The 12,449-nt window shown below is 32.7% G+C and overlaps 1 protein-coding gene across 1 annotated transcript; it reads left to right on the top strand.

The window, feature by feature from the left end:
* The first annotated feature begins 15 nt into the window (after positions 1-15).
* LOC142549056 (putative sugar phosphate/phosphate translocator At1g06470) lies at positions 16-7,955 on the top strand. Its single transcript, XM_075657800.1, has 13 exons — positions 16-213; positions 412-1,217; positions 1,304-1,470; positions 3,132-3,217; positions 3,882-3,931; positions 4,454-4,521; positions 4,679-4,779; positions 4,931-4,943; positions 5,245-5,429; positions 6,085-6,171; positions 6,342-6,436; positions 7,044-7,178; positions 7,633-7,955. The coding sequence occupies exons 2-12, from the start codon at positions 697-699 to the stop codon at positions 7,144-7,146; spliced, it is 1,476 nt and encodes a 491-aa protein (XP_075513915.1). The 5' UTR covers positions 16-213; positions 412-696; the 3' UTR covers positions 7,147-7,178; positions 7,633-7,955.
* The last annotated feature ends 4,494 nt before the right edge of the window (positions 7,956-12,449 follow it).

The following is a 12,449-nucleotide window of genomic DNA, read 5'->3' as shown; positions in this document are numbered from 1 at the left end:
GTAGATTGTACTCAAAAGTTGCAACAGAAAAACAATCGACAGTTTAACTACCGATGGGAATCCACCCCAATACCAAACGCTACCTCGACTTTGAATATAAATATAAAATAGGAAGAAAAAAAAATACAGATCCAGTTAACGTAGGAAAATACAAATGTTTTTCCTCTTGATGAGATTCATAAGTGAAATAAAGGAAAGACAAATTAAAACGGGGTGAGTTTTGATTTCTCTATTATAAATCTTTGTTAATTATTCTTTTCCTAACCCTTTATGTGATCTGCATTCTTGATCTCATTTCTATTGCGTCACCGGTCTGAATTTGTTTCTTGTTTTTTTGTTGTTTTTTTTTTTTGGATATGATTTGTTTTTTGTTCCATAGCAAGTACGTTAACTATTTTTTGTGTTGTATAGGTGTTGACTGATGATTAAAGGTTGGATTTTTTTATCATATTTTTTCGAAAGATATCTGATTTTTTGGTCGGTTGCTTCATGTTGGCAAAATTTTCGGCGGCACTGTAGATTCTGGGATAAGGGTTCTTCAGCTAAGATTATTTTTTTCCTTTGTTTCTTTTTTCCTTTTTTTTATCTTGCTTGATTCTTAATTTGAGGCTCTATATTACAATTCTAGCAAACTCGGATGTAAGAATATTTTATTACCCTGGTTATTATGTGATTGAATGGTTGGTAGTGAAAGAAATGGTAGAGAGTGATGAAAGAACTCGAAGGGTTGAGGAAAGTGGAAATGACAGTTTAAGGAGTGAAGAAAAGGGATGGGGATTTGGAAGGGATCCTTCGTTTTCGGGCTGGTGCGATGAAGATGATGTCACACATACTTGTCACTTAGAAAATAGTAATTTAAATGAGCTAGCGTTGGATTTTGATCTGCCTTTAGTTCAGAAGAATATGCCAGAAAATGGTATTTTAAATGGGAAGAGTTCCCATTTCAGTAACATTCAACGAAGGATGGAGCATGGTAGTGACATTGATGATAACTCCACTAATGGTGTGGCGAATAAGAATGAGAGTTATTTGTCTTTTGACGTTGAAAATGGTGATGCAATTGATAGAAGATATGAAACTGGTACAAGCGACAGTACTCGGATGGATTACAATAGCACATCTAGGCCGAGTACAAAGGACCCTATTTCTGTTGTTGATGTGCTGAAAACATTGTTTTTCATACTGGTTTGGTACACATTCGGTACAATCCTAACGCTGTGAGTCCTTCCTTTTTTTATCATTAGTAATTTGGGATGTTGCTTCTTTAAGAGTATGTTTCTCACTTATCATTTACTTCAAACAGGTATAATAAAACTTTATTAGGGGATAACATGGGGAAATTCCCTGCCCCACTGTTGATGAACACTGTCCACTTTGTCATGCAAGCTGTTTTGTCAAATGCCATTACTTGGTTTTGGTCGGACAGATTTCATTCCTCTGCCATGTCATGGAGGGATTACTTTGTGAGAGGTAGCACAAAGATCGTTTACTGTTATATTTATTATTTAGTTTTAGTGTTGCAGCTTTCATGTAGGTCTCGCCCATGTTAGCTTGATTATTTGTTATTTAATGTCCATCGTTTTCGTCTTTGAACACGCAGACAAAGTTAATGACACACTTATGCATTGTATCGTTTTTACTTTTTTCTTCTTTTTTTAATTATGGAAATTTAACTTGCAACTAGGTTAGTATTGAATATTTAGCAACTGCCCGTGAAAATGAAATAGTTACTTTTGGATAATGGTAAGGAGATTACTTGGTCCTTAGTCCTTACTTCAATCGGTGTAGCATGGACACAATAATTTATGGGCTACTTTTGTTCGAGAGAAGCTACATGATTCTTTACTTTCGCTCTTTGTGGGGATGGTATCATGCATAGTTGTCAAGGGCACACCGAGGCGCACAAGGGCCATGGAGCCCGAGGCGCACAAGGGCCATGGAGCCTGAGGCGCGAGGCGAGGTGTGCGCCTTACCGAAGCAAGGCACACATTTTTAAATTTTAAAAAAAATATATTTATCTTATAATAAATATATTAAATATGAAATAACTAGATCACAATGTCACACAAAACAAAAAATAATCAATAAGTTCATAGTAATTAGTAACATGGTTAAAATTCTTCAATCATCCAAATTAAGTTCATCTTTTTCCATCGAAACATCAGAGTACCCAGAACTTTCGGACTTGTATTCTTCTTGGTCTTCATCATTTTCATTATTTTCTTGATCAACATCAATTTCTTCTTCCTCTTCATCCAAAAGATGTGAAATCGGTCTTTCGAGTTGTTGTAGATGTAGATGTCCTCACCTCGCTCTTCTGTTCAAGGCTCTCTTCTTCTAATTCTGGCATTGGGGCGTTGGGTTGCTGAGGTTTGGGTTTGCGCTTTTTGTTCTAAACAAGTAATTAAAAAAATTCCACTCACGCGCACTTACTTCCAAGGCTAGTCCAGGCAAGTGTCTGGGCTCTCCTTAATGAATCGCTAAGGTCCTCGCCTGGTGGCACCTCTCGCCTTTGACAACGGGAGAAGTGCTCGCCTTTGACAACTATGGGATCTTGGGAATTTAATTTGCATGACATTGTTTATCAAAATATGTTAACACGTTTATTTTGGGGGTGTAGCTTCAGAATTTTTTTCCCGTGGAGGGTCATGTGAAACTTTGTCTGTAATAAGTATGTAGAATGATGTCCCGACAGAATTGTTTCTACCCATTTCTGTTGATAATATTTGTTTGTGTACTGGGATACCAACTTATGATATTTATCTGGTTTTCTTTCCGGGTCAACCATACTACTTCATAATACTCGTGCTAGTACAATAATGCGATCAAACAATATTAAACATAATTAAACAATGTAGTTTAATTCAAAGGTTTGACAATAAGCATAATACAAGTATTAATATTTATAGAATTATCGGAGTCCTAAATCTACAAAACCTCGTGATTCATCGAGTTATTTTTTACTACACCATGCTCTTGACTTTTGGCCCTTCGCTATGCACTAAAGCTACTCGCTTATTAACATATTACTGTTCGTTTATACTCCTTTCTTAAAGAAACTTGCTTCTGGCAGCAAGTATCATTAACTTCTCTAACAAACTAATGCTACAGACGGCCTTTGCCTTTCTCAGTTGTACCTACGGCTCTCAGCACTGCATTGGATGTTAATCTAAGCAATGAATCCCTGGTATTCATCTCAGTCACATTTGCCACAATGGTTGGTCTTTCCTCTTCCATCATATTGTATGAAAATTGATTTAAGAGTTGGATACTTCAATTAAAATTTCAAAACTTCAGTTTCTTGGATTTTGTGTAAGATAGTTGAGAAATGCCACTGGCCTCTCTTGGCTGCAATTTCCTGCCATGTATATCCAATGGATGGATCTAGTAAGGGCTGTTGACGTGTTGTGGCTGACTGTAGTAATCCAGACTTTTAAGTTACGAATAGACTGCTGAATCCTTAGATAATATAGAAAAAAAATTGACATGCTTCACGATGAGGCATAAAAATAAACAAAAATTAAAAAATACTACGCAAGAAAATTGAAGTGCTAAAAAAACTTATGATTGTGATCTTGATGAGGCCTTCCAGACTTACATACCTTTTTAGATGGCGCAGGAGTGTAATCTTGTTTCCTCATGTTTATTACTTGGTCTATGCACTTGGCTGATGCATACACTTGCTTCACTAAGACTTTCCTGGTTATTTCTTTCTAATTTAGTTTGGTTTTCCTGTTATTTGATGATGCATTCAGGAACTTCAAATAGAATCATCAGGCTTGATCCATGCCTTTTATTTTTTAAATCAACTCTTGATCAGTTAGTTAATCCTTCAGTTAGACGACACAAAGTCCTTAGCTAAATCCATTACTTTTTTGCAGTGTAAATCAGTGGCGCCTATATTTCTCCTTCTGTTTGCCTTTGCTTTCAGGTATTTTCCTTGAACTCCCCCAATTTTTAACATAAGTACAATTTAGCATTATTTCGAAACATATATTGGAACTCAATTTGTTCTCGCATTAAACAATGAAAAAGGCAATCCAAACTAATTTAAGCCTGAAATCAAATTGCAAGTAGGTTGTATATTCAATATCATTAGGATGAAGGAAGTCGGACAAACATATGCATGGATTGGTGAGGACCTTTGATTACCATTGGATGGAGGGAATTGATTTGGGTGGATCAATTTGATTGGCAAAAGGATTTGGAGCTTGAATTTCGAATGACATCAATTTGGATGTATTATTAATAAATAAGTTTAAAATGTGATGGGATGGATTTTAAATTTGCTGGAATTCAAGATTATCATTCAAAGAGCTAAAATGGATTTAAAATCCTTAATTTCAAGGATGCTAGAATTTAAGTTTTTATGGGCAATTTTGTTTAAATGAAGTACCATAATAGATCAGTCATTCATCATTTTAACCTGCCTTTTGACTCAAAATTTATGAAGATTGGAGTCACCAAGTGTGCAGCTGCTAGGCATCATTTTTATCATCTCTGTCGGGGTATTATTAACTGGTAAGAGTATTCTTTAATTATATACTTCTGGTTCATTTATGTCGGTATATTAATGTGGCTATTGTTTTGTGATATGTCAAAAGCAAAATATAAATTTTGCATGCTTCAGTTTTTGTATTATTTTGTTTCACCGCCGACATTTTTGTTCTTAATGCAGTTGCAAAGGAAACTGAATTTGAGTTTTGGGGCTTTATATTTGTTATGCTTGCTGCTGTTATGTCTGGATTCCGATGGACGATGACACAGATTCTCCTCCAAGTATGAGTAATATTTTTTTGCTAGTTTAATTGTTAAATTTCTGGTTCTGATCTCATTTCCTTGTTTCCATTTTTTTTATTGTTCTCACATGTCTTCTTCTCTGCTTTTGTGTTATATTACTCGGTTTGTGCCGATCAAATCTGACGTGAAGAAAGAAGTCTACGGTAAGTGCATTTAATCCCTCAGTCTGGCCTTCAATTCTTTTCTGGCCTTGTAACTATGAGACTAAGCGATGAGTAGATATTATTGTGAATCAATTACCATGTTTTGGTGTCAAATCATTTGGCGGTTTTCAGGTTGATCATGATATCCTAGTGGTTAAAATAGTTGCTTTCCACCACAAAACCAGACAAAATATGTTATTTATACAATTCACCGTTGCCACAATTAGATGAATTAGATCAAATTCCACAACATTCTTTTGGCTTTCCAACTAATTGGTTGTTTTCCTTCCTATGTGTCAAGGCCTTAAAAATCCACTTACTTTGATGAGCTATGTGACCGCAATTATGGCAATTGCAACTGCTCTACTTTCTTTGATGTTGGATCCATGGCGCGAATTCAAAATGACAAGCTATTTTGACAGCTCGTGGCACACTACTAGAAGTTGTTTTCTATTGTTGTTTGGTGGAACACTTGCTTTCTTCATGGTAAATATTTTTTATATCATTCTTTTACTCTACTTTTTCTAAAGATGGAGTACGATTTATCTGAGCAGTTTCAATAACTCGATAAAGCATGGGCAGTCTTTGTTTTATATTTTTTTAAAATATTTTCAGTTGTCGAAAACACCAAACATATATCGTATTCTCCCATACAATCTCCGGAAAGTGTATTTTTCATCTCATTTTGTATCTCCTGATATAATTATAGTTTTTAATACAACTTTTTATCATTTCTTATAAGTACTATATCGATATATTATATTTTAACCCAATAATTTTCAAATTTTAAAACACCTCACACCATGAAAATAACTAAAACTATGCGATTAGGCATCACTAGTCCAACAAAATTGTTGCATGACATGACGTTTTCAGTTAATAAAAATAAAAAAAAATGTGGATATATCGTAATTCCAAGAAGACATCCCAAAACAGTTTCATAAAATAGATAGAACAGTATCAGGAGTCGCCACTGTGTCTTATATGTATTTTGTGTCCACCACTTATGGTTTTCCTTGATTTTCGATTAACATCATTAAAGTAAAATTGATTCTTGCTTTCAACTGTTTATGTTTTGTCTGTCTTCAAAATACGAATTCCTTGTTCTATGAGAAGCTAGAGTTCTGTCTTATTATTGCAGGTATTGACAGAGTTTATTCTCGTGTCAGTGACTAGTGCTGTAACTGTGACAATAGCAGGAGTGGTGAAGGAGGCTGTGACTATATTGGTATAAATTTGCATGCTCCATTTTGCCGTAAATCTTAGTTTTTTCTTTTGTTTTCCCACTACAATTTTGAATTTGTGAGGAAGATAATGTTTAGTTAGTTTAATTTTATTCAGTTTCGTGTAGAACCAATATATTAAAGCCATTCCGTGAATCTTTGAAATTTTGATCAGGTGGCAGTTTTCTATTTCCATGACCAGTTCACATGGCTAAAAGGTCTTGGCCTCATAACAATAATGGCTGGTGTTGGTTTGTTTAACTGGTACAAGTAAGTGATCAAACTCCGTCTAGATATTATGTGTTTAAATTACGAGAGTGTGTATGTGCATAAAAAAAGTAAGACAGTAATCAAACACATACCATTGACCTATAGTTTACTTGTGATGAACCATATTAATCTAGCAGCAAAGATTTTGGTGTTCCATGATTTTAGTATTGGGTTCTTCGTTCACGTTGAGTGTGTAATGTGAATGTTTTACTTTTAAAAAAGAAAAAAAATATTTTGTTTCCCTTGTGAAGAAGTATGTTGCATATGTTCACGCTGAAAATGTAAAAGCAGGAACACCTAAAGTTCGCCTTAGTGAATCACTATTTTCTATATTTTCAAGCTGAATTTTTAAAAGATTAGCTTGTAATTTGACAATCAACATCTATGGTCTCACTTCTCTTGTCAATTAACATCTAACTGGGAAGCATGATATTTTCATGATTTTAATGTTATATTGAATGCTTTTATTGCAAATATACAATAAAATCGTAAATAACTGCAATTTCACCACTCTTTAAAAATGTGGACTGACTTCACGTCTTGATGGAAATCTTCAGCATTGCTGCAAAATTCTACGTTGTTGATTTTGGTCTCTTTTGTATATCAGGTACCAGAAATTGCAGAATGGCGAGAAAAACATTCACCCAACAACAGAGGGTGGTCCTTCGAAATACGTTATCCTTGATGAACAGGATGAGGACACTCCTTAAGAACAACTTTGTGTAAATGCTACTAAATTTTGGTAAGCTTCTAGTGATTTTCCAGCCATGAACCTTGCTTTTGGTATAATCTTACTTAAAGCAGCAAAAATTCTCCCGGTCTTTTTTTCTCATGTTATCTCTTGGATTTGAACTAATGAATTGTGTCACAATTAGATGTAACTTTGTCGGACTTCTCTGGGAACCATCCATGTGTTGGAGGGGTTGGTATGGACATGTACTAGATTTTAAGTAGTCTAAACCATTGTATTGAGTTTGTTCACTTGGCGGTACGATCTGATCCTGTGAGCAGTATCGTGTGATGCCATCTTTTTTTTTTTTAATAACGGGTATAAAAACAAGGATTGGTTCACCAAACCAATGCAAGATTATCTTTCTCATGCATTGGCGTATCTCTTGTTATACACTTCAAGCCATTTTGAGCAACAAGGATAGTGTTGAATCTGATTAATCGATTTAGCCTCTTGGTTGTTGCAGGCGGTACTTGAGCTTCCCCCGGCTGTGTTACCTACTCACACGAACCTGGACTCGTCGACAGCATGGTACTTTTTCGTATGGTGTTCGAGGTTTCACAACATACCGATGGAGAAAATTGTGTGGATGGAGCCTTCAGCTTATTTTTTAGTTCTCTACTGGACAGTTTCATTATCTCTCTCTCCTGTTTCTCCACACGCGTCTTTGATATCTAAAATTTGTTGTGATTTTCAATGATTTCATTCATTAAATTTTTTTTGTAAAATATTCGATAATCAAATGTTTGAATATTCGTTCCAGGATTATAATACTTATTATGCATTATATTTTTTTTGGCTGGTTTGTTTATGAAGTGGAATATATGCTTTTTCTTTTAGATCGATGGATAGGTTAGAAATAAATGCATTTCACAAATTTATTTAACAATAAAAGGGGAGGAGGCCATTATTTCAAAGTCCATAATTCCTCCATTGAATTAATAAATAAATCACGTCACTAAGAGTCAAATCCTCCTTTCGTTCTTATCAAAATATTTTGATGTAAAAACTTATTCACGATAAATCATTAAAAACCACATAAAATATTATTATTAATTTAAATAAGTAAATGAAATACCAATGGAGCTTCTGGAACATTAATCATCCGTAATAGCTTTTTTTTTTTTAGCTTACTACGCATTCAATTCTTGGTAATAATTTAGTATTTCATTAATTATATATATATATATATATATATATATATATATATATATATATATATAAGATTTAGCACAAGGACCATCAACAAAGGATCATTTTCTGAAAAAAAAATCCTCCCAGCAAGTGATATTACATCATGCATTAAAGCTATGAATATTGAGATGTTAGACAAAGAAAATTTATTGGATGGTAACTGAAAAGATAGTGTACACTTATATAATCCAGTGTTCTAAACAAAACGGATCAAGATCCTCTACTGTGGGAAACCGCACAGCAGAGGATGTTATGCATTTGTTTTAGTCTAACATTATTAAAAAAAATTATTTTTTAAAAAAATTGGTATTTTTATATTTTAATTATTTCAAAATCAAAATTATATTTTTTATGTTAAAATATGTGATTAATAATTCAATTTAAAATTATAATTTTATTTTTGGTTAGAAATGTATATTGTGTGAGTAAAATGATGTCTCTCTTATTATTTTTTCTTCTATAATTTTTTCAACTATTTTTTAAAAAAAAGTTAATAAAAATTTAATTTTTTTGTTACAAATATGTGATTTCGAACGAACAAGAAAAAACGACGATACATTCAATTTTTTTAATATTATAGTTCTTTTTCAAAAAACTATTTTCTCATTTTTTTTATCTTGTTAAATTTTTATTTAGAAGTTAAAATTTTATTAATCACATATTTGTAACAAAAATAAAATAGACGTTTAAATACAGGAAATATATATATATATATATATATATATATATATATATATATATATATATATATATATATATATATATATATATATTAGGGATATAAGAAATAATTCAATTTAAAAAATGTACAAAAAGTTTAAAAAATATTGGACCTATCGAACAATTAAAAATAATATCAAATATTGATACGATATAAAAAAAATTATCTTATATAATTTTTTCTTGTTCGAACACTTAGTCTTTTTTTAAATTTTTTTTACATTTTTTTTAAAATTGGATTATTTCTTAAAAAGAACTATAATATTAAAAAAAATTGAATGTACCGTCGATTTTTCTTGTTCGTTCGGAATCACATATTTGTAAAAAAAATTAAATTTTTATTAACATTTTTTTTAAAAATAGTTGAAAAAATTATAAAAGAAAAAATAATAAAAGAGACGTCATTTTACCCCAGATATATATTTGTAACCAAAAATAAAATTGTAACTTTAAATTAGATTATTAATCACATATTTTAATTTAAAAAATATAATTTTGATTTTAAAATAATTAAAATATAAAAATATCAATTTTTAAAAAAATAATTTTTTTTAGTAATGTTGTGGACTAAAACAAAGTGCATAGCAGCAGAAGATCTTGATCCCGACAAAACGTCCTGCTTCGGAGAAAAGCGGAAAAAACGATTAAACTATAGTTTGACCGAATTAAGAGTAATTAAGGCGTTTAATTAAGTGTATTTAAACATAATTAATCGCATTTATTTATTTTTAAATTTTTTTATTATGAAGGTATGTCTTTTATTTTAAAATAATAAATTATGTTTATAATTTAGATGTTTATTTTTTAATTTTAATTATGATTAAGCATTTCTGATAATGATTTGACAAATATTTAGCATTTTTTTATGTGGTCTAATTGCAAAAACAAATAAAAATTACAATTTTGAGATTTTTATGCTTTTATAAATATGAGAATTAATGTATCACACTGTTAGGATCGATTAGGGGGGTAATCGTTGAGCTAAAATAGCTCGGTTCTTGAAATATTGAACACCGATGAATTAAATCGAGTTTGGTGTTCAAACCAAGCGGAAAATACTCGAAATAATCCTTTGTAGAAACCGAATAAATATTTTGTAAACCATTTAAAATATATGCAAGTTGAATGAGTAAAAAATATTCAGTTGAAGCATTTTATCAAACATTTGTTATACAATATTTTGATATTTGAAGAACACATAAAATGATTCAACAATGCATCTTTAAAAACAGTGAAAATGATAAGCAAATGCAATAAACAAATAGACACGAATTTGTTTATGGATGTTCGGAGATTTCAAACACTCCTACGTCACCCCTTCTTCCCCTTGGGAAGGATCCACTAGAAGACTTTGATTTATACAACTACTTGTACAAACCCATTCCGGAAGGGCAGCACCCAACTAGAACTCCTAGCACTCAAGATTGTAGGCAGCACCTCACAATCAGCATATTGTTTAATGTCTCATATGCAAAGACTACATACACAAGTTTATTGTCTTTGTGCAAGACTCACTCAACTAATATTTGAAGTTCAACTCTCTTGTATATGTGTGAGTGATTGTGTGTGAGGAATTTATCAATTACAGTGTATATCTCAAATGTATCCTCACACAAGGGCTTGTGCTCTCAACTAGCTGATATCTTCATGCTAACTGCCCATGCTTTGAATCCACTTCAAAAGTTGTTGTTTGATCTTCAATATGTTGTATTTATAGGCTCCAACACTGATATATACGTTAGACACAGGAATATGACCGTTGGAAAGTTTATGTGCTGTTTCTGGAATTGCAACGGTCAAATTCGTCTTGCTGGACATTTTCTCGACTGGTCAACTCTGGTCAACTGGTCAATCAGTTCAACTGGTTCAGTTGGTCTGGTTCAGTTCAACTGGTTCAGTTGGACTGGTTCAACTGGTCTTCAGCTGGTCTGGTTCAGTTTCAGCTGGTTCAGTTCAGCTGGTCTGGTTCAACTGGTCTTCAGCTGGTCTGGTTCAGTTTCAGTTGGTCAGCAGCTGGTTCAGTTCAGTTGGTTGGTCAGCTGGTCAGCAGTTGGTTCAGTTGGCTCAGTTTCAGCTGGTGTGCTGAAATCAGCCTAGCTGATTTCAGTTTGTGCAGAACCAGTAACTTCATCGTCATTTATCATCATCTTAAGCTTTGATTCAGACTTTGACTTCTGAAGATGATTTGTAGATCATCGTCTTATCTTTCCAACACATACTGAATCACTTCATTTCGATAATCGAGCTGAGAGATATGACCAAAATACCGCAGCTGCTCAAACTCAATTGATTGTTGTTTTCGTGTGATCAGTTCGGTAATTGAGCGATCAGTTAGACCATGATAACATCCGATTTTTCCCAACTGATGTGAGATACGATTTGTTCCAAATTGAGTTTTCTAATCAGTCCAGTTGGCGGATTGTCATTTGGATAATCCAGTTGAGAGATATCATCAAAATACCGAAGCTCGCCAGAAATTCAGTTTGTGCAAAATTCAGTTTCAGCTTGCTTCTTGTGTTTGCAACTTCACACTTGAGTAAATATGTTAGAAACACAATAACAAGTTTTGTTAACATCAAAATCAAGATTGCGAACTTGAAAAGTTCCAACAATCTCCCCCTTTTTGATGATCACAAAACTTGGATAAACAATCAACTCAACTAACATATTTCTCCCCCTTTTTGTGTGAATCAAAAAGTCATATTTTCAAAACATTTTAAACAAAATTTCTCCCCCTCAATATTTTAAAATAATAACTCAATTAAAATTACAATGAGTTCTCCCCCTATATTTTTGAAATTTTGAAAATTATAAAAGAAGAAGGATAACTAACTAATTTTCTTCATGGCTCATTTTCTGCTGCAGCACATATGCTATGCCTTCAACGAATAAACTGTATTTTCTCGGGCATAATTAGGCTGCAAATTTTATACCGCTGTAAACCTCTATGAGTCTAGTTTGCAACGCAAAAAGCGGTTTGTCATTTGGACACTCGAGCAAGAAGATATGCCATTTTTCCTACGGTTGCTGCAAGCTGCGCGAAAATTCAGTTTTGCATATATATGTGTAAAAATCTGAAATTTTCGAATTTTAAACATCAAAATCAGTTTCAATGTTCTTTCAAGAACACCCGCTCTGATACCAATTGTTAGGATCGATTATGGGGGTAATCGTTGAGCTAAAATAGCTCGGTTCTTGAAATATTGAACACCGATGAATTAAATCGAGTTTGGTGTTCAAACCAAGCGAAAAATACTCGAAATAATCCTTCGTAGAAACCGAATAAATATTTTGTAAACCATTTAAAATATATGCAAGTTGAATGAGTAAAAAATATTCAGTTGAAGCATTTTATCAAACACTTGGTAT

This window comes from Primulina tabacum, chromosome 6 (genome assembly GCF_025594145.1).
Source record: "Primulina tabacum isolate GXHZ01 chromosome 6, ASM2559414v2, whole genome shotgun sequence".
NCBI lineage: Eukaryota > Viridiplantae > Streptophyta > Magnoliopsida > Lamiales > Gesneriaceae > Primulina > Primulina tabacum.
The sequence above is the reverse complement of the archived record's forward strand: the minus strand, read 5'-3'. Positions and strand labels throughout refer to the sequence as shown.